Here is a 27,402-nt window from a genome sequence, read left to right as displayed (position 1 = left end):
AAGTTATTATTTTTATCAGATAAAATAAAAAAACAACTTAATTATCTCGAAAATCCATTTCCAAATATCAATACATCCCGCCAATTAAACTTCAAATCAATCTAACTACACATCCAAATCAACAAAAACAAAACCATCATATATCTAACATTACACCCCTACCAAAAACCTTCTTTCAATCTCAACAACAACAACAAATCACCAATTTCGATAACCATTTCACACCAAAGACCTCTTTTCTTCATCTTGTTCTTCATTCTTTTCATCTCTAGGATAAGATTTTACTTGTTTTACAATCGCATCAGGTAATCTTAGCTTTTGAGGAATCTTGTGATCAGGCAACATTTTCATCATAATACCCGCAGCTATTAAAATTAACCCCATCGCGTGTTGTTCTGACATGGGCTTTGTAAATATTATATAAGATAACAATAAAGTTACTGCCTTTCTTGCAGTTGTTACCTGTAATAACCATATATACATTTTTACCTTTAAAATATCCAATTTTTTTTAATACAGAATCAAGAAAATGTTTATTTACCAAAGCAGTGGTTGCAGCTCCAAAAATGGCAATTAGTGATAGAACAGATACTTGGCCTACAAATGTAGCCACAGCTTCAAAAACCAAAACCCCGTATACATAAGGATGCTGCATTTTTTATATTTATAAAAGAATTATTAAAAAAGTTGTGGTTTTTTTTGTATATATATAGATTGTTGAAAGAGAAGAGTGAAGACTTACTTCAAAACATGAATTCCATGCTCTGAATAATTCTCCTGTTAAAACCATTGGTGGAATCAAGAAAGGTGTTCCAACAACTGTTGAGCAGAATAGCATTTCCATCTGAAAATTTGTGTCAGTAAATGTGAAGTGATGGAAACTGAAGAAGGAATGGAATTAGTCATTACATTCCATTCAAAGACAATAATTACCTGAGTAGTATCACGATTAATGGTAAAAATTGCTTCTTGCAAATTACCCAAAAAGGAATCCATGACTAAGGCTCCAGAAACCATCACAACACCAATAATACTAAAATTTGGAGAACTATTGGCATCAGCTAATGTGAAGAGAATCAATCCAACAACAAGAAGAACAGCAGAAAAATATTCACGTGGGGGATACTTTCTTCTCAAACCAGGAATGAAAGCTCCCATCATCATAACAGGTAAAACCTATAAACAATTTCGTTTAAAAAATATTAAAACAACAAATTTGGATCCAAAAAAAAGTATAAAAACACATTTGAGATACCTTGGTTGATTTGAACATTAGTTGAGCAGGATAATTGAGATAAGCCAAGGATCCTTTTGTTAATCCATGAGAACCCATAAGAACAGCAGAAAGCTTAACGTACATTTTCCATGGATTCACCATTTGCTTTGTGGTGAATCCTTGTAAACTTATGAGTGTTAAGTATACAAAGCCTTGTACGAATGTAAAGTACCATCCATAGCTGAATTTAAGCCTGTTATATACGTATTCCTGCGATAAAAAAAAAATTAATAATAATATAGATATGATTCTGTGTGAATCTGAGCGATATATGAATGAAATTGAGAAAACGAACCTCACAAATGCCATTAACAAGATATCCAAAGAAAAATCCAGAAGAACAAATGAGAAATTGTTGCCATGTTGGTTTATCTGTTAGCGTAATCCCAAACAAAGCCCTTATGTGATCTTCTCCCTTCATCTCTGTGACAATTCATCAAACACCTACACTGCAGAGTGCAGAAGAATGAAATCAAAAACGGGGGCTACCCGCTTTGATTCTCTTACTTTTCGACCAAAATAAAAAATTGTTTGGACAGGAGACGCATCAAAACATTGTTTCACAGTAAACGACTTGTCTTGAATTTGTTAATTTCCAAAGAACCGCATTCAATTTTCTCCTTTTTGCAGGTTTTACAAGGAACTTTGATAGGCGAAGAGGCAACGAGAGAGAAACGAGAAGACCCCAATTGAAGTTTTCCCAGTTTATCTCCTCTGCAATCTGCATCTCTCGCGGTGTAGTGATGGAGGGATAATGGCTTGAAACAAGGAGAAAACATCTCCTCTTTTGAAGGAATTTTCATGTTGCATGAACAAGAAAGAGAAAGAGAGACCCCATAATGTATACACACGACTCGGAGCCTCGGAAGTAGGAGATTTTAACATCAATTTTAGAATCTTGGAGGTCAGGTGTATGATTAACTTGATAAAGGGAGCAGTTGCAAACCTTTCAAACGTATCATCAATCTTTAATTAATTTTACGAGGAAAAAATGATTAACTTTAACTATGTAGATTTTTACATCACAAAAAATAAATAAATAACAGTGAGACTTAAATCGGTTAACGTTACCTCTAGCAACTATGTCAACTATGCTGTATTGTATGGATGAATATGCTAGATGATTGTTAATTTCTTGCATTTAATCAATTTTAATATATACTCGTCGTCTACTTTTTGTTATGGATCAACACATGATAATATGTAAAAAAAAAATATAAATTTAGCATTATATTCTCATTTCAACAATGTGAAAAAGAAGCTTAACAGCCAAATTATATTCTCATTTCAACAATGTGAAAAAGAAGCTTAACAGCCAAATTATATTCTCATTTCAACAATGTGAAAAAGAAGCTTAACAGCCAACAATTTGGCAAAATCTTACTTAAAACTCAAAATAACTACAATCAAATATAAATTCCTGTTAGTTTTACTCATAATATTACAGTTACACACAGGTTTCATACAAAAGATCAAAAGCTACTACTCTTTTCTTTCCCTTTCTTTTTTCAACCCACTGTATTTGTATCAACATCTGCATCATTTTCAGCATCTATCATCCCAGATTCCGGTTCTTGTTCCGTTTCCGGTCCCGGTTCCTGTTCTGGTTCCGGTTCCGGTTCCGGCTCTGTTTCATCAATTTGACCAGGCTCTTGACCTGTTGTGTCGGTCTCCATTGCCATTGTTGATGCTTCAAGATCTTGTCTATTATTATTATTATTATTATTATTATTCCCTTCACCATCACCCTCACTTGCAGGTGTTGCAATCTTTCAAAATAAAAACATCGAATTTATTAAAAAAAAAATTATAAAAAAAATAAGAAGAATGTGTATGTTTAGTACCTTATTGTTGTCTTCTGATTGATTTGCAGGAGTTTTGTTTTCTTCTTTTTTAGCACGTTTTGATCTGTCACTTGGTTTTGCTTGATATTTTGATCGGATATCAGCTGGCATAAGTTCCATCGGCACAACCCCTTCCACACCAAATTCAGTAAACTAAAACATAAAAAATTTATTAAAAAACAATTATATAATAATATTTTTTTTTAATTATTAAACAATAATAAAGAAAACTCACTCGAGAAAACCCCTCCAAATCCTGCCTTGCTGAAAATCTAAGACCTTTCCAGCAGTAAACACGGTTGTTTTTATGGTGGTATTCTGCTTCAATCCCAGCATCTACATCCATCTGCAAATTTTAAAAAACAAACAACAGTAAGTTACATTTTTGGTCCCTATTATATCTTCATTTTTGCAATTTTGGCCCTAAAAGGTTTTTTCCTTGCAATTTTGGTCATCATTCAAGGTTCCTGTAACGTCTTTAGTCACTTGCAACTTTGGTCCCAAAAATAGTTAAAAAAGAATTATATAAAAAAATCTCCAAAATTAAATTTACTTAAACAAAACATATAAAAAAATAAAACTTGGATAATTTGGGAATATACATCTTCAGCTAAGGGTTTCCAGTATTCTGTGACAGCTGGCGTTCGTACACGTTGAGAATCAGTTAAAGCATTCTGCACAAGGGGTAGTATTGGTAAATAAATAAAATAATATTCTGTTAAAAGTAAAAAATTATAAAAGTAAATATAAATAAACTTATATTTCACGCACCGGATTTTGATCAGCCCATTTCCATAACTGAGAGAGTTCTTTATTTCCCAATCTCCATCGTGGACGACTGAAATTTATATAAAAATTCAGAACTAAATTTTTTAAATATTTTAAATCATTAAAAAATATATATATACCGTTTTTTTCCTCCATCTCTCACAGTTTTCTTTTCCGTGGGTTGTTTTTCAAATGGAGCACAACCATCACGTTTCCACCAGACCTAAAAAAAATAATTTGAAAAATAAAAATAAAATCAATTTATATATTATCCATTCAAGAAGGATAGAAATGGAAAAATACCCAATTCCTTTCTCGTTCTAATATATGCTCAATGCTTTGAAGAAATTTTTCTCCTTTAGGTGGAGTCATCACAAGAAGTTGCTTTACTCTTTCTTCACATGATTTTATTTCTTCTTTCTGCCAATTGGTAAATACCACAATGTTTATAAAACAATAAACAAAATATCACTTGTCACATTTTATAGGTATTTAAATTTTAAAGTCCCAACTAACCATTGTTTCAGAAGGCAAATCTTTTTCATTTTTCCCTGGAGCCTAATTTTTTTTTAAAACAATTGCATATATATAAGTAACATTATAATATTACATACAGTTATACAAATATATATAATAATGGAATTGGAATGCATATATTACCTTAAGATAATCGAATAAAATTAGGCATTGGACAAGAATATGGCGACGAAAGCTTGGATCTTTTAACTATATTAGACCAAAATTTATAAATAAATAAATAAATAAGTTAGTGTGATGAGATTGAAGTATTTTTAGATTAAATAATAATAATAATAATAAAATAGAGGGTCCCACCTCGAGACCCATTAAGTTACTGCTTGTAAGATATTTTATGCTAAATGTTGCAGCTTCATCTTCAAGATTGTTTGTACTACTCTCTTCTTCACTTAAAGGCTGAGCTTCAAATGTATTTAAAACAACCTGGAAAATCCCATTTTAAAAATGAGGAAAATTAGAAAAAGAAAAAAAAAATAATACGAAAAGGGTAATTATGGAGAAAAAAAATACCTTCAAGCAGGAAGAGAACTTCTGCCACTTGGGGGTGGCAGGAGTAATGGAAGCAGGGTTACTAAAATACTCCTGAAAAAAACAAGTTTATTATAAATAACAATTTGTAGAAATTTAAACCTTGAAATCGAATTTATAGAAACGATAAATCATCCATGCTGTCAACTATCTGATCGACTATATATCAATATTAGTCAACATTAAAAAATTTATCAGTAAAATTGAAGGATACAATCATACGAGAATAATTATCAGTAAAATAATATAATGCAATCAACAGAAAGTAATGACTCGGTAAAATACAAAACTGCATCCAAAAATTAATTGAAAAAAGGCATCATTAAACTGACCTGCAAACTCCAAAAGGTTTTGTAGAAGTTGAAGTCTATAGAAATTCCTGAAAGCCATATAAGTTTTTTAGGCATACATTTGATCACAAATAGAAATTGTTAATTTGAAATCTAGAATCAAGAAATTATTTTATAAAATATATGGGATATATTAGTTGTTTACAACAAAAAACAAAAAAAGAGTTGGTTTTTACCATCAGGTGCTTGCTTCTCATACTTTGTCTCATTTGAAACATTGAAAACTCCCTTAATATTGACAGCTGTACATACAAAAGAAATAATAATGTCAGAAAAAGAAGTAGTGTACTAAAAAAATAAAAATAGATAATAATAATAATAACCTGAACGTTCAGACAATGGGAAAAAATGTGCAAGAAACATAATAATACGTCCACAAAACACCACATCGTTTGACTGAAAAGTTGAGAGGGCAAAAATGTCATTAATTAAAAAAGCAATTTGAAATTTTCCCTTGATTAAAATTACCTTTGAAAGGCGACGAAGAAGTTGATTGCAAGTTCTTAACATTACAAGCTTTCCCCTTGCAAAAAGTTCTGGCTGTATGAATGTATGGAAGTGAACACAAGAATAGATACAAAAAATTACTTGAAAGACCCTGTAAAAGTAGAGAATTTACACACCTTACCCAAGATGTCTTGCTTACTTTCTATATAACCAAAGACATCTTCACAGTTTCTCATTGTGGACATTTCTGTCAAATCTTCCAAAAGCTGGAATATCATGCCCCCTTCAATGTGTTCATTTTCACAAAGATATAGCACAATGTCTGAAAAGATTTCAAGAAATGGAAATATAAGTGCAAGAAGATTGACTAATAAGTCATGAGAGTAATATATATATATATATATATATATATATATATATATATATATATATATATATATAATAAATATACTCACCAAGAAGCCGAGGTACTTGTCCCTGTGTGTTATCACCATCATCAATTGATGCCCCATAATGCATAGTATTTTCCCCTGATTGAACTGCAGCTGACTAGGTCAAACAACAATTACATGATGTTGAGGCATATAACATGTTGACTAGTCAACCCATGTGAAATATGAACATTAAGAAAGCATGTAAGGATTAACATACCACGAGCTCTTGAAGTAGTGTTCTTAGAATGTTTTCCAACAATTGGTTCTCATCCTGGACTAGTTTTGTTTGCCTCTGCATCAAATATAACCATTTTGGGTGATATCAAAGGCTTGAGATCGAATTTCTTCAAATCTTACAAGATTTGGTTAGATTATTACAAGGATCTGAAGCTATAATCTCTATTTCATTAGGGTTCATGAAATTCGATTCGTAAAGATGATTCTTGATGTGTGTTTGTTGGAGTATTATGATGTAAATGTTGTTTATTAGTAAGGGTAACAACATTAAAAGGAAGATTTCACCTCTATACTATATGAAATGGGATGAAATGTCAAGTTAGGGTTTATGTCAATTTGAGGATGCTATGTTAATTTGAGATACATTGGATTATTGCATAGAAATCATTGAAATATGATGGAATAATGATGAATGCATGATTAATTTCATGAAGACATGGCTTAAGTGTATAGTCATGGATTAAAGATTTATGAGTTCTCAATTTAAGAACTAAAAGAGGTTAAAGTGAATTGTTTATGGGGTAGTTCACAAGAGAAAATCCATGCAGTGTCTGAATATGGGCTTCGACTCGGAAAATTTATAAGATTGAGAGAAATCAATTAAAGCATACATCCCTTCGAATAACAAAACAATAACTTGAATACCATATTCAAAATCACATTGGGGGAAATCGGAAAAGCATATATACACACAAGAGAGCTTAAGAAGCAAACCTGAGGTTTGATGGCTTCTTGAACTGTTTGAAGAGCAAAATCTTCTGGTTTCCCAGGTTGTGTTATTACCTTCCTGAACAAATCCTACGCGCAGAAGATAAGTTTGAAAAAATAAAATGAAAAAATACGTGTTCACGTAGCTTCTTTCTGATTTCTTTTTTAAATTGCTTTCATCTTCTCTGAATTAAACGTAAAGCACAGGTGATTAGGGGTTAGTTTACCATGTCGATTTTCAAATGCGATAAACTCGTTGATTGTTCTATGGCGAGTTCTTCGAGCAGTCTATACCCTCTTGGATTCTTTAGATAACAAGATATTTTCAAAATTTTGATCGTGTCACAAGCGAGCTAGCTGCTACTTCATGGATTCCCGCATCGTAGCATCTACTGCTTTCGTGTGTTCCTCGGTTCTTCCCCAAAAGAAGCGCTGAAGAGAGAAAGAATTGGGCCGTTGATCTTCATGTGAAACATGTTGGGCCTATTGGATTGGGCTTGGTATCACTAACATACCATACTTGGGTCTTCATTCTTCTATATCATCTTAAATCTTATGACCTAATTTTTAAAATGTCATAAAATAACCACTTAAACTCACTAAAAAACCCAATCGAGTGCTCAAAATTACTTTTCTCGTGTCACCTCATGAAATTTATTACTTTACGCCATTTCCTTGAGTTTAAGACGGTGTTTGTTTTTTGTCTGCAGATCTGCGAGGCCTCTTCTGTCTGTGCCGCGCAGACCACGCGCAGACATTAGCCTTCGCAGACTGTTTGTTTTTCTGAAGACTGCAGACCTAAAAATGTCTGCGCGCCCTCTTCTTGGCGTAGATGTGGACCAAAGTCTTCTAACATCTTCAGACATCTTCTAGCCTAAAAAAACATATATATTTTTATTTTTTTCAAGTTTTTTTTTAATTTATATTTTTTCCAACTTTATTAATGATAACAATTTGAAAAAAAAAACTACAAAACTTAAAAAAAAAAAAAAAAAAAAAAAAAAAAAAAAAACTTTTGACGATACAAACATGATATTTTTGACAAATTTATAAATAAAGATTTATTACAATAATAGTCGTTAAATTTGTTTATATAAATATGAAAAAAAATCATAATATATTCTTATATTTTTTTGCCAAATTTTGTAAAACATTATTTAATACAATATCGTCAATTTCTCGAGAAAATATTTATGGTACGTTTTTAATGGATTTAATTGAAAAAATCGAAGTTTATTTCCATCAATTTATGTATCAAATTCTTTGATCACTAATTATAATGGTTAATTATAATTTTGCAACCAAAGTTGTTGGTTTATATCAAATATATATGCTAATTCATACCATTTTTAATTTTATTTTTTATACAATAATACATAAAAGTTGATCTAGATTCATTAATTATTTATAACAAAATCATAAAAATATTAAAAAATCACTTTAAAGTTTAAAAAATAAGTTTATTTAGATTTCAGTTTATTTTAGTAGCCCGCAGATGTTAAAAAAACAAACAGTCTTCTTTTTTCAGACTGCAGACGTTTGGTCCACCTCTTCTACTGCAGAGGTCTACAGATGTGGTCCGCAGACTGCAGACATTTTGCCTCAGAAAAAACAAACAGCACCTAAAATGAAGAAAAATGAATGACAAGCTTTTTATTTCCTTTCCTTCATGATCATTTCATTTTTTTGAACGATAGATTTTAAGGAGAAAACTTTTTTTTACTTTTCTTCCCCTCCTCTCTTTCATTTCCTTAAAAAAAATAAACAAAAATTAAATAAAACCTTAAGAATACGATTTTCCTCTTCTTTCCACCCTTAAAAGAACTCGAGAACATGGTTTTATATATTATAACATTTTCTCGAAGTAATGCTAGCACACCTAGTAAACATGCATTGTCCATATACAAAATACCGCAAGTTCTATACCTACAAGACCCTTGACAAAAATAATTTTTTGCAAAAAAATAAAAACTTTGTTAGGGATTTGAACATTCAAGCTATGAAAACCAAAGATGTATATGTCCAACTATCTATCTATCTTGGCTAAAGGTAACTTTATTTATGTTTGTAAGAAATATACATCTTAGACCGCAAGCTCAGAATATATATATATATATATATATATATATATATATATATATATATATATATATATATATATTCACAATTTTTTTTTTTTGAAAACCCATTGAATAGTGGACCCTCTTCTAAAACAATAATTAAGTTCTTTTAATAAAGAAAATAAATAGCCAACATCAACTCAGACGGGTTTCTAGGTTATAAAACATTATATCTACGCAGTGGAAATCACAAAACAATTTATAAACACATGCAACCTAGAGAACTATGCTATTTTTTCATTATAGCAACATACTATGAAATACAATCTAATCTACCTTTTGTGAAAATAAAAGGGATTAAAAAACATACATTTTTGCTATAATCGAATATAGAAACCTTGGATCTTCGATTATTCCTTGGAAAGGAAGCACCAATAATGTGGATATCTCAAATGGCTCACATCCAATACCTTAGAACATTAGGAACGAAAACAGAAGAGAGGATGAAGAGAAGCAAAGTCGAATTCATGCCTTGCGAATGTTAGGGTTCGAAAATGACTTGCTAAAGGTCCTTGTTTATAGTTGATGGATCTCAAGGATAACCTTAATTTGAATAATTAAATATTAAGATTTAATCTATTCAAAGCAGTTATCATTATTAGTTACCAGGAGGCTTCCATAACCCTTCCTTGACCTTATGAAAACCGTCCAACATAGGGAAAGTTCTAGAATTATCTTCCTTTTCAATAAATAAACAATTACAATTCAACCCTTACACATTTAATTAATTTTAATTAATACAAAATTAATTTCTAATCAATTCTAAATTAAATCTAAATAATATCTATTTAATTTATTAATCATATAATTGTAACGTCCCAAAATTTCAAGGTAAAAATTTCATTTTCCATTCAACCAATAAACACCATTTAGTATTACCAATCATTCAAAAATGTATTAATGTAAAACAGTTATCATAGTACAATCCCAAAAGCATAAAGTCACAAAAACATGGGTGGCTGCAGTGCAGTCACGTTGGGCCCTCCCCTTTTCGTATCGAAAATACTTAAAACCATAAACAATAAATTGTAAGCACAAAGCTTAATGACTTCCCCAAAATACCACATACCATAACATACAAGTGTCATGGGCTATCCCCCAGGGTCTTTCCTGCAGTACCAAGTGCCAAATCCCAATCTTTCGTACAAGTGTCGGGGGCTAAATTGTAACATCCCGACTCCCATGTATAATTTTAAAAGCTTTGTATTCATTTTATTGAGGGAACTTGACAAGTTGGAGGCCCCAACTCGTCGTTTCAAACCTAGTAAATCTCAAGGATAACCTTAATTTGAATAATTAAATATTAAGATTTAATCTATTCAAAGCAGTTATCATTATTAGTTACCAGGAGGCTTCCATAACCCTTCCTTGACCTTATGAAAATCGTCCAACATAGGGAAAGTTCTAGAATTATCTTCCTTTTCAATAAATAAACAATTACAATTCAACCCTTACACATTTAATTAATTTTAATTAATACAAAATTAATTTCTAATCAATTCTAAATTAAATCTAAATAATATCTATTTAATTTATTAATCATATAATTGTAACGTCCCAAAATTTCAAGGTAAAAATTTCATTTTCCATTCAACCAATAAACACCATTTAGTATTACCAATCATTCAAAAATGTATTAATGTAAAACAGTTCTATGGCGAGTTCTTCGAGCAGTCTATACCCTCTTGGATTCTTTAGATAACAAGATATTTTCAAAATTTTGATCGTGTCACAAGCGAGCTAGCTGCTACTTCATGGATTCCCGCATCGTAGCATCTACTGCTTTCGTGTGTTCCTCGGTTCTTCCCCAAAAGAAGCGCTGAAGAGAGAAAGAATTGGGCCGTTGATCTTCATGTGAAACATGTTGGGCCTATTGGATTGGGCTTGGTATCACTAACATACCATACTTGGGTCTTCATTCTTCTATATCATCTTAAATCTTATGACCTAATTTTTAAAATGTCATAAAATAACCACTTAAACTCACTAAAAAACCCAATCGAGTGCTCAAAATTACTTTTCTCGTGTCACCTCATGAAATTTATTACTTTACGCCATTTCCTTGAGTTTAAGACGGTGTTTGTTTTTTGTCTGCAGATCTGCGAGGCCTCTTCTGTCTGTGCCGCGCAGACCACGCGCAGACATTAGCCTTCGCAGACTGTTTGTTTTTCTGAAGACTGCAGACCTAAAAATGTCTGCGCGCCCTCTTCTTGGCGTAGATGTGGACCAAAGTCTTCTAACATCTTCAGACATCTTCTAGCCTAAAAAAACATATATATTTTTATTTTTTTCAAGTTTTTTTTTAATTTATATTTTTTCCAACTTTATTAATGATAACAATTTGAAAAAAAAAACTACAAAACTTAAAAAAAAAAAAAAAAAAAAAAAAAAAAAAAAACTTTTGACGATACAAACATGATATTTTTGACAAATTTATAAATAAAGATTTATTACAATAATAGTCGTTAAATTTGTTTATATAAATATGAAAAAAAATCATAATATATTCTTATATTTTTTTGCCAAATTTTGTAAAACATTATTTAATACAATATCGTCAATTTCTCGAGAAAATATTTATGGTACGTTTTTAATGGATTTAATTGAAAAAATCGAAGTTTATTTCCATCAATTTATGTATCAAATTCTTTGATCACTAATTATAATGGTTAATTATAATTTTGCAACCAAAGTTGTTGGTTTATATCAAATATATATGCTAATTCATACCATTTTTAATTTTATTTTTTATACAATAATACATAAAAGTTGATCTAGATTCATTAATTATTTATAACAAAATCATAAAAATATTAAAAAATCACTTTAAAGTTTAAAAAATAAGTTTATTTAGATTTCAGTTTATTTTAGTAGCCCGCAGATGTTAAAAAAACAAACAGTCTTCTTTTTTCAGACTGCAGACGTTTGGTCCACCTCTTCTACTGCAGAGGTCTACAGATGTGGTCCGCAGACTGCAGACATTTTGCCTCAGAAAAAACAAACAGCACCTAAAATGAAGAAAAATGAATGACAAGCTTTTTATTTCCTTTCCTTCATGATCATTTCATTTTTTTGAACGATAGATTTTAAGGAGAAAACTTTTTTTTACTTTTCTTCCCCTCCTCTCTTTCATTTCCTTAAAAAAAATAAATAAAAATTAAATAAAACCTTAAGAATACGATTTTCCTCTTCTTTCCACCCTTAAAAGAACTCGAGAACATGGTTTTATATATTATAACATTTTCTCGAAGTAATGCTAGCACACCTAGTAAACATGCATTGTCCATATACAAAATACCGCAAGTTCTATACCTACAAGACCCTTGACAAAAATAATTTTTTGCAAAAAAATAAAAACTTTGTTAGGGATTTGAACATTCAAGCTATGAAAACCAAAGATGTATATGTCCAACTATCTATCTATCTTGGCTAAAGGTAACTTTATTTATGTTTGTAAGAAATATACATCTTAGACCGCAAGCTCAGAATATATATATATATATATATATATATATATATATATATATATATTCACAATTTTTTTTTTTGAAAACCCATTGAATAGTGGACCCTCTTCTAAAACAATAATTAAGTTCTTTTAATAAAGAAAATAAATAGCCAACATCAACTCAGACGGGTTTCTAGGTTATAAAACATTATATCTACGCAGTGGAAATCACAAAACAATTTATAAACACATGCAACCTAGAGAACTATGCTATTTTTTCATTATAGCAACATACTATGAAATACAATCTAATCTACCTTTTGTGAAAATAAAAGGGATTAAAAAACATACATTTTTGCTATAATCGAATATAGAAACCTTGGATCTTCGATTATTCCTTGGAAAGGAAGCACCAATAATGTGGATATCTCAAATGGCTCACATCCAATACCTTAGAACATTAGGAACGAAAACAGAAGAGAGGATGAAGAGAAGCAAAGTCGAATTCATGCCTTGCAAATGTTAGGGTTCGAAAATGACTTGCTAAAGGTCCTTGTTTATAGTTGATGGATCTCAAGGATAACCTTAATTTGAATAATTAAATATTAAGATTTAATCTATTCAAAGCAGTTATCATTATTAGTTACCAGGAGGCTTCCATAACCCTTCCTTGACCTTATGAAAACCGTCCAACATAGGGAAAGTTCTAGAATTATCTTCCTTTTCAATAAATAAACAATTACAATTCAACCCTTACACATTTAATTAATTTTAATTAATACAAAATTAATTTCTAATCAATTCTAAATTAAATCTAAATAATATCTATTTAATTTATTAATCATATAATTGTAACGTCCCAAAATTTCAAGGTAAAAATTTCATTTTCCATTCAACCAATAAACACCATTTAGTATTACCAATCATTCAAAAATGTATTAATGTAAAACAGTTATCATAGTACAATCCCAAAAGCATAAAGTCACAAAAACATGGGTGGCTGCAGTGCAGTCACGTTGGGCCCTCCCCTTTTCGTATCGAAAATACTTGAAACCATAAACAATAAATTGTAAGCACAAAGCTTAATGACTTCCCCAAAATACCACATACCATAACATACAAGTGTCATGGGCTATCCCCCAGGGTCTTTCCTGCAGTACCAAGTGCCAAATCCCAATCTTTCGTACAAGTGTCGGGGGCTAAATTGTAACATCCCGACTCCCATGTATAATTTTAAAAGCTTTGTATTCATTTTATTGAGGGAACTTGACAAGTTGGAGGCCCCAACTCGTCGTTTCAAACCTAGTAAACCCGCATGGTTTATGACTTCTACTCGTCGAGTCTTCTACTCGACGAGTTAGAGGACCTCGACTCGACGAGTAGAGGTTGTGCATGAAAACCCTAATTTTTAGGGTTTGCACCCTATTTAAAGGACCTTAAGTCCTTACCTCCAGCCTCCTTACCACCTTTTGACGGCCAGAAGCAACCCTAATCGATCTAAACCCTATTCTTGAGTGTGTGAGAGGCTAAAAGTGTGTTTTTGGTGCATTTTTTTGAAGGAGCTTGAAGATTAAGGAGCTTGGAATGGGAAGAAGTTTGTAGATCCAGCATCTACATCGTCTTGGCTTTCATTTGAAGGTAAAAAGTCTTTACCTTGGCCTTCCGTTTGTTAGATCTTTTCTTATGTGAGAATATGGGCATTTTGGTCTAAAATGGGGTCACTTTCGGATTTGAGCTTGTCACAAGGGCATAGTTTCAGATATGGACTCCTCTAGGCCCTTATGGACATAAAAGCCTCAAGATTTATGAATCTTTGGCCCTCATTCATGTCCAAAACCTTATTCTAAGGCTAGTTATGAGTGTTTTAGCTTCATGGAGCCTTGCGTGCATGTAAAGTTAGCAACTTTATGGGCATTTTGGTGCAAAATGGGGTCACTTTCGGATTTGAGCTTGTCACAAGGGCATAGTTTCAGATTTGGACTCCTCTAGGCCCTTATGGACATAAAGCCTCAAGATTTATGAAGCTTTGGCCCTCCTTCATGTCCAAAACCTTATTCTAAGGCTAGTTATGAGTGTTTTTAGCTTCATGGAGCCTTGCATGCATGTAAACTTAGCAACTTTACGTGATAACAGCACCCTAGGAGCCTAGATCTAAAGTTTGGAGTTTTGGTTTCACTTAAAAGCATCTGAATAAGAAATGGACTGACGGAACTTGACGAGTTACATAGTCAACTCGACGAGTTGAATGAGATTTTCCTGCCTTCTGGATTTTGCATGAACTCGGCGAGTTAGAGAGGTAACTCGACGAGTTGGTTAGGTTTTTCCTGACATTCTGGACACTGCATGGACTCGACGAGTTGTTTGGAAACTCGGCGAGTCGACTAGGGGTTTCATAATTTCTAGAGTTATGAAGGGACTCGACGAGTCAGTGAGCTACACTCGACAAGTTGGGTCAACATGGACTGTTGACCTTGACCGTTGACTTTGACTTTGACCAAGGGTTGACCATTTTGATGGCCGTTTACTTTGACTTTGACCAAGGGTTGACCAGTTTGCTTCTCATCATGACTCATCCTCACTCCTAGAGAATCCAAACTCTTTAACTTTCTCATGGAAGCAAAGATTCTAAATGTGAGATGCTTGTTTCAATCCATAAATGGATTTCTCAAGCTTACACACACTATCAGGAAACTTGACATGTATAAAACCTTCTGGATAACTCATGTAAACATCCTCGGTTAACTTCCCATTTAGGAAAGCGGTTTTAACATCCATTTGTCATACCTCATAATCATAAAATATAGTTATGGCAAACATTATACTAATAGACTTTATCTTAGGTATTGGTGAGAAGGTCTCATCATAGTCAATCCATTGGGTTTGAGTAAATCCTTCGCAGCTAGCCTAAATTTGAAAGTGTGTACTTTCCCATCCATAATGGTGTTCTTGGATATCCATTTGCAACCTACTATCTTTCGATCAGGTACATGATCAGCCAAGTTCACACTTGATTATCATACATAGAATAAATCTCACTGTCTTTTGCCTTCTTCCATTTGGCAGCCTCAAGGTCGGCCATCTCGTCCTTATAGTTAACAACTTCATCCAAATTCACCAATGTTCTATCACTGACGAACATATCCCCATCTGTAGTTATATGAAAACCCCAAAACTCAGGTGGCATGCTAACTCTACTGGATCGACAAAGAGGTAATGAATTGTCAATCTGCTTAACAAGTGTCTCATCCTTTGGTTGAGTGCTAGTGTCATTTAAGGTTCCTTCATTTGATGACTCTGGAATTTCTTCCAGATCAATCGTACTCCCACTCTCCTCTTTGAATATGAGTTTTCTCTCTCGTGAAAGACTCATCTTCGAGCTATAAAGACCAAGTTCTCACTAGGTCTGTAAAACAAGTATCCAAAGGACTTTTGTGGGTAGCCAATGAAAATAAACTTCTCGGCTATAGGTTCTAGTTTTTCATGAGCTTCTCATCTTACGAGGGCCTCACAACCCTAGACCTTGATATTTGGAAGCGAGGGAGCTTTCCATGTCCACATCCCATGAGGTATTTTTGGCAACCTTCTTAGTGAGTCAATATTTAGGATATAAGCGGTTGTATCTAAGGCATACCCCTAGAAAGATATAGGAAGAAAAGATCGACATATCATGGAAAGAACCATATCAAGTAAGGTTAGATTATGCCTCTCAACTACACCATTGTTCTGGGAGGAGTCAATTGCGAAACAATTCCACATTCCTTTAGATAGTCATGGAACTCGATACTAAGATACTGTCCACCTCTATCAGATTGGAGTATCTTTATCTTCCCGCCCAATTGATTCCCAACCTCGTGCTTAAAATCTTTGAACCTTTCAAAAGTTTTTGATTTATGTTTGATTAAGTAAATATAACCATACCTGTTATAATCGTCCGTAAATGTCACATAGTATTAATTAGCATCCATTGTGGTAGATTTGAAGGGCCTATACACATCTATGTGGATAAAGGTCCAATAATCCTTCACCTATTTTATGTGTTCCAGTAAAATGTGATTTTGTCATCTTGCCCAATAGACAAGATTTACATTCATCATTTGACCTTAAGTCAAATGATTCCAACACTCCATCTTTTTGGAGTTGGGAAATGTGTTTCTTGTTAATGTGTCCAAGATGACAATACCATAAGCATGCTTTATCTACACCATTAGATGAATCAATACAGAATACACTATTGCCTAAGTTATCAACACACACCATAGTTTCATACACATAATTACAACGTAAATGTTTGAATATAAAACACCATTTTTATAAACCAAAATCGAACCATAGTCATTATCAAATGAATATCCAAAACCTTGTCTAAACAATGCATGAAATGAAATAATGTTTCTTGTCGTTTTTGACGAATAACATCAATTAATCATATCAACTTTAACACCACTATCAAGCATAAGTCCATAAGTCCCAATCTTGGTAACAAGTGAAGAATGCTTATTCCCTATGATTAGGTTCAACCTTCCATGCTCTATTTCCTTAATTTCCCTTAGACCATGCATATCATAACAAATGTGAAAACCACATCCTGTATCAAGGACCCAATAATGAGAAAGTTATGTGTTATTGATTTGAATAGTGTATGTACCTGATGAGGATTCAGATGAATTGATCTTACATTCTTTCAACTCTTGAAGGTACTTTGGGAAGTTTCTTCTCCAATGTATTTTTTAACCACAATGAAAGCAAGTGGCCTCCTTTGGATCACTAACAACATGAACATCAAAGTTGAGCTTCGCCTTTGACCCACTGCCAGATGCTCCAGCATGGGCCTTACCCTTCCAATTTGATTGGGAGGTGGCCTTCATCTTATTTCCTCTATTTTGACTAATGGCCAAGACAGGAACACTTGTCACAGAAGGGACATGATTTTTCTTCATTCCCAATTCAGTAGTTTGCAACATGTTGTGGAGTTAAGTCAATGTCGTATCTATTTTGTTCAAGTGATAGGTCAATAAGAACTGATCATAACTGGGAGGAAATGAGTTAAGGACCATGTCAATGGCCAACTCTTTGTCAAAAGGACACATTAAGTTTTTCCAACTGCTCCACATATATGTGTATTCTTTGCACATAAGCACAAATAGATTTTCCTTCCTTCAACTTGCACACCATAAGAGACTTGACCACTTCATAGCGTTCTTGTCTCTCTTTCTTTTGAAACTTTTCAACAAGATCAATGCACATTTCATATGGCCAGTAGTCCTCATAGTTATTCTGCAGCTCAGGTGTCAAGATTGCAACCATTATGCAAGCTACAAGATCAATGTTTTGAGGTTGTATGACGAGCGTTACCTTGTGGATTTGGTTCTCATTCTGTTGCGTGGGAACAAGGTTATCATCGGCATGGATTGGCTGAGCCTTAATGGGGCGGTGATCAGTTGTGTGCAGCAGTTGGTACGTGTCAGGATCCCAAGTGGGGGAGAGCTAGTGATTCAGGGCGAGAGGCCGCAACATGGACCAGCTTTGTGTTTGGTAGTGAGGGCTAGACACTACCTTCATCAGGGTTGTGCAAGGTATGTCGCCTAAGTTATGGATACCCAAGAGGTGGGAATGACGACTGTGAGTGATGTACCAGTGGTGCGAGAGTATCCGGGGCGTATTTCCAGAGGAGTTGTCTGGGATACCTCTGGAGAGACAGGTGGAGTTCAGGATCAACCTAGTCTCAGGTGCGACTCCGAGAGCCAAGGCACCATATCGGTTGGCTCCTTCTGAGATGCAGGAGTTGTCTACACAACTGCAGGAGCTGTTAGACAAGGGATTCATCTAGTCGAGCAGTTCTCCTTGGGGAGCCCTGATTCTGTTTGTGAAGAAGAAGGACAAGTCGCATCGGATGTGTATAGAGTACTAGGAGCTGAACAAGGTAATGGTGAAGAACCGTTACCTATTCTCGAGGATTGATGATCTCTTCGACCAGCTACAAGGGGCATCTTGGTTTTCCAAGATAGATGTGCATGCAGGCTACCACCATATGCAAGCCAGAGATGAGCATGTACAAAAGACTTCTTTCTGGACTCGCTATGGCCACTACGAGTTCGTGGTGATGCCCTTTGGGCTTAGCAATTCCCCTGTCACGTTCATGGACCTCATGAATCGCGTATGCAGACTGATGTTGGATCGGTCTGTGATAGTTTTTATTGATGAAATCTTGGTTTACTCCAAGACGCAGGAGTAGCACGACGAGAACTTATGGGAGGTGTTGGATACCCTGAGGAGGGAGAGCTTGTACGCCAAGTTCTCCAAGTGCGAGTTCTGGTTGCGCGAGGTGCAGTTTCTGGGGCACCTTGTCAACCAGAACGGGATTTTGGTTGACCTGGCCAAAGTGGAGGTCGTGATGAGATGGGAGGTTCCAAAGTCTCCATCTGAGATTCGGAGTTTCCTCGGGTTATCAGGCTATTACCGGAGATTCATACAAGAATTCTCCAAGATAGCAGTACCCTTGACCCGATTGACGAAGAAGGTCGTGGTCTTTCATTAGGGGCCTGAGCAGCAGGCAGTGTTCGAGACGTTGAGAAAGAGGTTGTACGAGGCGCCGATCTTATCCCTGCCAGAGGACGTGGAGGATTTTGTAGTGTACTATAATGCGTCCATCTCGGTTTTGGGCGCAATATTGATGCAAAGGGGGCATGTCATCGCTTACGCCTCGAGGCAGCTGAAGCCTCATGAGGCGAACTACCCGACACATGATCTGGAGTTGGGGGCGATTGTTTTCGCCCTGAAGATTTAGCTACACTACCTCTATGGGGTCCGTTGTACCATTTACACGGACCACAAGAGATTGGGGTACCTCATGGATCAGCCAAATCTGAACATGAGACAGCAGCGATGGTTGGACGTGGTGAAGGATTACGACTGTGAGATCCTCTACCACCTGGGGAAGGCCAATATGGTGGCCGATGCACTGAGCCACAAGTCATTCACAACCCCGATTAGATATATCTGTCTGAGGATGACAGTGGTGACTCCGCTTCTGGAGAAGATCCGGGAGGCCCAGTAGGAACACCGGAAGAGTGAGTGTATAGTAAGCCATATATCCTCTTTCGACTATGATATACGCGGGCTGTTGACACTAGACCGTAGAGTTTGGGTTCCACACGCAGGTGGTGTGCGCTAGATCCTGATGGAGGAGGCGCACAACTCCAGATTTTCCATCCATCCCGGGCGACGAAGATGTATAAAGATCTTTTTCTAGATTAATGGCCTTGCATGAAGCGGGATGTAGCCTGGTACGTTGAGAGATGCCTGACTTGCAGGAAGGTCAAGGTAGAGCACCAGAGGCCTCACAACAACACGCAGCCATTAGATATCCCTGTGTGGAAGTGGGAGGACATTACCATAGATTTCATCACGAAACTTCCCAGGATCGCACGGGGAGTGGATTCAATTTGGGTCATTGTGGATCGGTTGACCAAGAGTGCCCATTTCATTTTGATCCAGGAGAGCATTTCGGCAGAGAAGCTGGCCGACATCTACACCAGGGAGGTAGTAGCTCGACAAGGAGTGCCAGACTTCGTGATTTCTGATAGAGATGTACGGTTCACTTCCAGATTTTGGAAGAATTTTCACGATGAGTTGGGTACTCGTCTTCACTTTACCAGGGCTTTTCACCTGCAGACGGATTGTCAGAGCGAGTGGACCATCCAGACTCTAGAGGATATGCTACGGGCATGCGTCCTGGACTTCGGTGGTAGGTGGGATACCTACCTTCCCTTGGCAGAGTTTTCCTATAATAATATCTACCACGCGAGTATCGACCGTCCTCCCTTCGAGATGTTATATGGGAGGAAGTGAAAAACCCCGATATGTTGGGGTGAGATTGGACAGAGGGTCATGGGGAGTACTGAAGTGGTACTCAAGACGACGGATAGGATCCAGCAGGTCCGGAGCAGGCTTTAGACTGCTCAGAATCGACAGAAGAGTTACGTCGACAGGTGCCGATTGGACCTGGAGTTCTAGGTTGGGGATATGGTTCTTCTAAAGGTTTCACCTTGAAAATGTGTCATCCGATTCAGGAAGCGGGGCAAGCTGGCCCCCGGTTACATTGGTCATTTCAGGGTTATAGTGTGGGTGGGTAAGGTGGCGTATAGGCTGGATCTGCTAGCCGAGCTTAGTCAAATCTACATCATCTTTTATGTTTCCCAATTGCGGAAGTGCTTGGCCGATGACTCTGCAATAGTGCCTCTAGAGGATATTCAGGTGGACGGCAGCCTGAACTACATTGAGCGACCGATAGCAATCTTCGATAAGAAGACGAAGGATCTGAGGAGCAAAATGGTCGATTTAGTGAAGGTGCAATGACAACACCGCAAGGGCTCGGAATGGACTTTGGAGCCGGAGGACGAGATGAGGGAGCACTACCATGAGCTATTCCCAGACGCAGCAGACTTAGAGGACGAAGTCTAAAATAAGTGGGGGAGATTTGTAATGCCCAGATCCTGGTATGTACTTTAAACCAAATTATTCATTTTTGCAAAGGGACTCGACGAGTTGGAGAACTCGTCGAGTAGAAATGGATTTTATACGCGGGACTTGAATTCTACTCGATGAGTTGAGAAGCCTCAACTCGACGAGTAGAGCTGCCAAAGTGAAACCTTAATTTTCAAGGTTTACACCCTATTTAAGCACCTTAACCTCCAAAGGGTGGCCTCATTTACAGCCTCCATCACCCCAAACCCTAGTTAAGAAACCCTAATACATTTTTACGTGTTTTGAGCCATTCTTGGTACTTTACTGAGGTTTTGAAGAAGATGAGACTTGAGGAAAGAGCAAGGAAGTGAAGGAGAAGAGTAGATCCAAAAGTAGAGCTTCATTTCTGGTTCAACTGAGGTATAAAGCTCTTACCTGGCTTGTTGAGTGTTTAGATCTAGTTTTAGGGCTCTTTCTCCATGTTTTGGTTCAATAATGGTGGCCTTTGGGATTTGGATGACTCCTATGGAAAGAACCTTCAGATCTAGAGTCGTTGAGGGACTCCATGGCATAAAGGTGCCAACTTTATGGCCATGGGAGTCCCATGCAACTTGTGAACCACCTTTTAGGGCCTTTTGAGCTAAATAACCCATGCATGGACGTAAAGTTAGCAACTTCACGTGGTAACTTGGTCCTAGGGGATCAGATCTATGGTTTGGAAGCATTAAACCCGACTGGAAACGACTGAATAAGTTTAGACTATGGGGAACTCGACGAGTTGTTCATATAACTCGGCGAGTTGGGTCAGGGTCCCCCAACCTTTTCTGTTATTGGGCAAACTCGTCGATTCTAAGAGATGACTCAACGAGTCAGATGTGGTTTTTGGGTTTGAAGATTGAAGAACTTGACGAGTTCAAGGAGGAACTCGACGAGTTGGGAGTGAAATGTCCCGACTCTGTTATGTGGAAGAACTCGACGATTTCATGAAAGAACTCAACGAGTAGGATCGAGATTTCCAGAGTTTTAGGGATCATGGAACTTGACGAGTTGATGGACCAACTCGGCGAGTTGAGTCAACCAGGATGCTGACTTTGACCAGGATGTTGACTTTGACTTTGACCTTTGACCAGAGTTGACCCTTAAAAGGGTTATGAGTATGAAAGAGTATTTAAAAGAGATTTTATGTGTAGGAATTTGAGGAGAGTTGATTTCCGGAGCCAAGGACAGTTTAGTTACTTCACGACATTGAGGTGAGTTACCTTTCAGTAGGAGTGAGTCGAAGGCACCAATGTCGTCCCACTAGTAGTTGATTATAGTAGAGATGATTGTGTTTTTGATAATTGTCTGTTATGCCACTATCTGTTATGCTATTAATGCTAGTATGCTATGATATTATGTTATAGTGGTAGGAAGGAGACTAGTCCCCGGACCCGGTTGAGATATACCGGCAGGGTAGGTTGGGCACCCAGATATGCCTGACAGTATGTTATGCTATGTTTTTATGTGGTAGTGGTAGGGGTGAAATAGACCCCGTAGCCGGTTGAAATAAACCAGAGAGTAGGTCGGGCACCTAGATATGCTTGGCAGTAGGTCGAGCACCCATATATGCTTGACAAGTGGTAGGTTGGGCACCTCGATATGCCTGACAAAGGTAGATTGAGCACCCATATATGCTCAGCAGGGTAGGCCGGGCACCCATATATGTCTGGCAGTATGTTATTGTATGATATGTGGTATGATGAGGGAACTTACTAAGCTTTGTGCTTACGATTTTCAATTTTTGTTTCAGGTCCTTCTTTTTTGAAGGGAAAGGAGCTAACACGGTAGCAGCGCATCACACAAGATTTTCCGCATATGAGATTCTTGGGATTTGTACTCTGACATTAATACTATCTTATGACATGCTTTTGAGAAACATGATTTATGATTTTTATGAAATGAGATAACTTGATGTTTTCTATAACTTGTTTTATGAATCGGTAAATCAAAACTGAAATTTTGGTCTTGATTTTTTGGGATATAATTTTAAGTGTTGATAAACGATATGTATGTTATTATAGGTGATTATTAAGTGCCTTACAACTAGTATGAGTGAAATGAAATGTTTCCAAACACTAATATGAGTAACTACTGAATACATATTTGTATATTGACTAATGATGATTTTTAAGAAATAAAGTATGATTATGATGGTTTTTATGAAATGAAAATGACAATGACTATTAGAAAATGAAGTGTGGATATGATAATTTACAAAAATAATATATTTTAAAGAGTATATGTTTTAAACTAAATGAATATGATAATTTACAAATTATCTCTTTCATGGAATTATGCATTTATGTTAGGATAAGTATGACCTAAGTTGTCTAACCACAAAATCCATGGTAAATGACAACAAGGATAAGAAATGAGCAAAAGTGCCAAATAACTAGATATTGATACTCTAGTTAATGTCACACTTGTATGTAAGACTAGCTATCTTATATGTAGATTTTATGAATGGGCATTTGATCCTAGCTATGACTTATGAGTTCCACTTTGTGTATTGTTTGGCATAAGTGACTTACATGTAATGTTTAGCATATGTTATATGTCTATATTGATGTGGAGGTTAGAATGTAGTGACTCTAGGGCAAGAGACATAACCTTACGTTTGTGATAGATGATTAGTCGGTGCGTGAAAATTGGCTAGGAAACCCTTACAAGTTGTACCATGTCCTATAAGTTTGTACAATAATGAAATATTATTGCTCATCATAACATGCCAAAATCACTTGCAACTGAAAAAACTAGCATTATCTCATTAACTTATTTATATTACAAAGTATAATTTTAAATTCAACCTATTTTTCTTATCCCCGTATGTAAAAAGATCAAAACTAGTTTATTACTCTGACTTGGTATTGAAGACATTAGCCTCTACAAGTTGTAGCATCGCCATTTTAGCATATGAGAATGCAACTTTCTACTTGAAAGTTTCAATCTTGCATGCCATACACTTACAAGTGAAAATCTAACAGTATATCATCGACTAATGAATTAAATATGTCATACTCCAACTCCATACCTACATTTTCTTTCTCCACTTCATTGTCATACTTTGACCAATTTACCCCCTTCTCCATTTCTCTTATGCATGTTTCTGTACTCTTCTTAGATTCCCAGTCAAAAAGAATCTCTTGTACTTGTCCATCCATCCAATCTTTTGTCTTCTTCAATATTTCATAATTAGAGACACTTTGCTCGATCATTTTCTCTTTAAAGAACTCTAACAATAGGCATTCCATAACTTCATATTTGAATAAATCAAGGGAAGAAATCGTTGATTTCATTAGTTGAAGTAATGCCAATGCTTTCTTTTCTTGGTGGTTCTCTTCTTGATCTACCTCATAAAGAGTTTTTATTGACGACTCAATATCGAATTGAGTAATCCGGTCCTCTAATTTGATAGGCTCAAGTTGAAGAACACCCTCAAATCTTCGAGTCTTGTACATTATCTTTTTTGTTCCTGTAAAATAACAAGATATTGTCTTTATACATTATGTTTCCAAGAAAACAAGATCAAAAAGAGCAAGGACAACCTTCGACATCAATGTGTGTATGTTGGAACATAGAAGAAACCTCTTCTTCATCATCAACATCATTATCATTGTTGCTTGGAAAATCCATCACAGAAGCAGGACTAAATTGTTCATCTTGTTGGTTTTGCCACTTCTTGTATTGATTGTCATCGCCAACAAACTGAAATCAGACATAATAAAATTATAATATATTTGCATATACCTAAGCAATTAGAACTAGTTGGAGATTACTTAAGGATTCTCTCTCTCTCTCTCTCTCTCTCTCTCTCTCTCTCTCTCTCTCTCTCTCTCTCTCTCTCTTCTTCTTCTTCTTCTTCTTCTTTTTTCTTTTTTTTTTCTCTAAAGTTATTTCTCTTAAATGTAAGTTATTTTTCGTTACACACGAATGCTAATCGTGAAGTCAACGCTTCGTGGCCGACATAGAAGGTTAAAAGAAACGTGTACGAATTTATGAAAATGCCCTCCATATAATTCAATGACCATACCAAACCCATTATCGGTACTCACTGGAGTAGGGGTCCAAAAGAGGACGAGGGTCTCATGGTAATTAAGTAATCATTTATTACTATATTCAACCCAATCCTCTACAACTGCATGTATCACGAGCTTAAACTGCTACATCAATTTTCAACGGCGAGGATTCCGCCACGAGATTCCACGTAAGCGCAATCTACGGCCATGATACAGTAATCGAAGATTACGTAACACACGTGAGTTCATAAATAAAAATTTAATATATTCTTCACATCCTCATTTCTCGCTGTAAAAATTTAATGCCTCTATCTTCCTAATGTTAATAAATAACAATAATTCAAAATTTGAATTTTTCACCTCGATTTTCAAATCCTCTTTTAACAATATTTTTATTTTAATGAAAATATAAATTATAAACAATGAAAAAAAACTTTTTTCATTATGATAATGTTCAAATTTAGGTGGGAATTTAAAGAATTTTGAGTAAAGTACGAGAGCAATCAAAGGTGGGGGACAAAAATATTGACAATGTTATTGTGGGTGCGAAGCATTGAATTATGTCTTACCTTTGCATCATCGGAAGTAGGAGAATAGTTGGTGGCGGTGTCGGCCGTTGTGGCGGTTGCGGTGGTTGCGCCAACTATTTTACCATTTTTCGAATTCTTGATCTCCGGTGAAGCGTCTATGACATTTCTCTGAGCTAAGTTCACCTCCGAAGAGTTACCGGTGGTGGTAGTAAAGTCGCTGTCGGACCAACTGTTGCTGTAGTTGCTCGTTGAGCTGTTCAGCTCCGCCGTGGTGATAGCGGTTGAGAATTGCGACAGAGACGGAGGGTGAGTAGTAGTTTCCTTCTCTTTCATGAAATCGCCGAACGATTTCAACCGTTTGATCTCCTTGTTAGGATGATCGGTTTTCTTCCAGAGTCCATGTTTCAGGAGCTTCCGAGAGAAACTCCTCGGGAGAAAGTTAGCCATCGTGGGATTCCCGGCGCCGGAAAACTGGAAGTGTTTGAATGCCTTGATCATTGCAGCAGAAGCTCTTTGTAACACCGACAATTGTTTCTGTTTCGGTTTTGATTTTGATTTCCATTTTGTTTTGATTTCCGGGATCGACCGTCGCTGCTGCTCTAGAGGCAGCTTACCGTTGTTGTTAAGATCCATTTCCACAAGGAATCGAACGGTGGTGCAACATTGACGGCGAGGATACGACCGGAAGCCGTTTGATGAACACGAGCTCATATCATCGAGTAAATAATCCCTGAGTAAGAGAGATTTTGGCGGTGCCTTCTTGATCATCCTTGAATCATCAGAAAACGATGCTCTGGAAGACATTGAAATGGTGAAATAGAATTAGACTGATACCAGTTTGAATTAGGGTTTCTAATATAGAGAATCAAAGTGGGGAGAGTGAGAGTGAAATATGTAGGAGAGAGAAAGAGAGGGGTAGCTTCTGATTGAAGATCTCAAGGTGAGAGAGAAAATGTAAGTGAAGCAGTAGAAACAATGACAATGGAGGGAGAGGTTAATGGAGACTGGTTGGATGCTTCGTATCTTCAAAATAGGGGGGATGGCTTCTTATTTGAATCTTAAGTTATGATTATTGTAATATTTAGGTTTTATAACTTTTTGTCAAACTATTAGCAAAATATGTTTAAAAAACCAACAAAGATAACATAAAACCATTTGCAAACCATATTAAATAAAATAGTTTTTGCAGATATATTAAAGAGTAAATTACGAAAAATAGTCTATGTGGTTCGGTCTAATTTATGAAAAATTGATAGGTTGCATGGTTATAGTTTCAATAAACTATACCAACAACATCGTCCATGATCTACTATTAAATCAAATGTAAAATGATCAAATTATTTTTCTATCAACTTTTTATTAAATCGGTATAAAATGAACACTTTTTTCAATTTTTTTTCCATATTTATAGATATAAAGAGGCACTCCACTACTCTACAAAACCACCACCACCAAAACTATTGTCTACCACCACAATATTCATATACCTAGCTTAAAATAAAAAACAATCAAAATATTTAACATAAAAAAAATCAAGAATTAGAAATTAAGAACTCAAAGCATTTAAGAGTTCCGAATAAACCATGACCGATTTGGAGATAAGATTAAAATCCACATGTAACACTCGTTTTCCTATTGATGTTAGTTGAGAATTTGA

The 27,402-nt window shown here is 35.5% G+C and overlaps 3 protein-coding genes across 4 annotated transcripts; all 3 read right to left on the bottom strand.

Moving 5' to 3' along the window:
- Positions 1–41: 41 nt before the first annotated feature.
- Positions 42–2,312, bottom strand: LOC145059171 (UDP-galactose/UDP-glucose transporter 2-like). Its single transcript, XM_079007035.1, has 6 exons — positions 1,572–2,312; positions 1,256–1,486; positions 934–1,176; positions 743–844; positions 542–649; positions 42–462 (listed from the first exon to the last, which is right to left on the bottom strand). The coding sequence occupies exons 1-6, from the start codon at positions 1,695–1,697 to the stop codon at positions 220–222; spliced, it is 1,053 nt and encodes a 350-aa protein (XP_078863161.1). The 5' UTR covers positions 1,698–2,312; the 3' UTR covers positions 42–219.
- Positions 2,313–2,572: 260 nt separating this feature from the next.
- THO1 (nuclear matrix protein-like protein) lies at positions 2,573–7,548 on the bottom strand. Of its 2 annotated transcripts, XM_079006267.1 has the most exons (20): positions 7,357–7,548; positions 7,136–7,219; positions 6,402–6,476; positions 6,206–6,299; positions 5,927–6,072; positions 5,772–5,843; positions 5,627–5,699; positions 5,480–5,545; positions 5,286–5,332; positions 4,936–5,007; positions 4,723–4,848; positions 4,549–4,614; positions 4,405–4,446; positions 4,192–4,308; positions 4,029–4,111; positions 3,892–3,958; positions 3,723–3,794; positions 3,356–3,466; positions 3,121–3,273; positions 2,573–3,045 (listed from the first exon to the last, which is right to left on the bottom strand). In XM_079006267.1, exons 1-20 carry the CDS (start codon positions 7,357–7,359, stop codon positions 2,785–2,787), a joined length of 1,830 nt encoding a protein of 609 aa, XP_078862393.1. In that variant the 5' UTR covers positions 7,360–7,548; the 3' UTR covers positions 2,573–2,784. The 2 variants fall into 2 exon arrangements, with proteins under 2 accessions (XP_078862393.1, XP_078862394.1); XM_079006268.1 differs by lacking the exon at positions 7,357–7,548 and having other exon boundaries at positions 6,206–6,295; positions 7,136–7,154.
- Positions 7,549–23,937: 16,389 nt separating this feature from the next.
- On the bottom strand, positions 23,938–26,775 carry LOC145058714 (GAR2-like protein). Its single transcript, XM_079006616.1, has 3 exons — positions 25,785–26,775; positions 24,745–24,904; positions 23,938–24,671 (listed from the first exon to the last, which is right to left on the bottom strand). The coding sequence occupies exons 1-3, from the start codon at positions 26,547–26,549 to the stop codon at positions 24,163–24,165; spliced, it is 1,434 nt and encodes a 477-aa protein (XP_078862742.1). The 5' UTR covers positions 26,550–26,775; the 3' UTR covers positions 23,938–24,162.
- Positions 26,776–27,402: the final 627 nt, after the last annotated feature.

Source organism: Lactuca serriola, chromosome 6, assembly GCF_051521515.1.
Source record: "Lactuca serriola cultivar US96UC23 chromosome 6, Lser_US96UC23_V15, whole genome shotgun sequence".
Taxonomy (NCBI): Eukaryota; Viridiplantae; Streptophyta; class Magnoliopsida; order Asterales; family Asteraceae; genus Lactuca; species Lactuca serriola.
The sequence above is the reverse complement of the archived record's forward strand: the minus strand, read 5'-3'. Positions and strand labels throughout refer to the sequence as shown.

Coding starts and splice junctions, on each gene's coding strand:
- LOC145058714 (XM_079006616.1), bottom strand. CDS start 26,549: ATGTCTTCCAGAGCATCGTTTTCTGATGATTCAAGGATGATCAAGAAG. Junction 24,905..25,784: donor CTACTTCCGATGATGCAAAG/GTAAGACATAAT, acceptor GTCTGATTTCAG/TTTGTTGGCGATGACAATCA. Junction 24,672..24,744: donor TACACACATTGATGTCGAAG/GTTGTCCTTGCT, acceptor GTTATTTTACAG/GAACAAAAAAGATAATGTAC.
- THO1 (XM_079006267.1), bottom strand. Junction 3,795..3,891: donor AATGGGCTGATCAAAATCCG/GTGCGTGAAATA, acceptor CCCCTTGTGCAG/AATGCTTTAACTGATTCTCA. Junction 3,046..3,120: donor AATCAGAAGACAACAATAAG/GTACTAAACATA, acceptor TTATTTTGAAAG/ATTGCAACACCTGCAAGTGA.
- LOC145059171 (XM_079007035.1), bottom strand. CDS start 1,697: ATGAAGGGAGAAGATCACATAAGGGCTTTGTTTGGGATTACGCTAACA. Junction 1,487..1,571: donor TTGTTAATGGCATTTGTGAG/GTTCGTTTTCTC, acceptor TTTTTATCGCAG/GAATACGTATATAACAGGCT. Junction 650..742: donor CATGGAATTCATGTTTTGAA/GTAAGTCTTCAC, acceptor TAAAAAATGCAG/CATCCTTATGTATACGGGGT.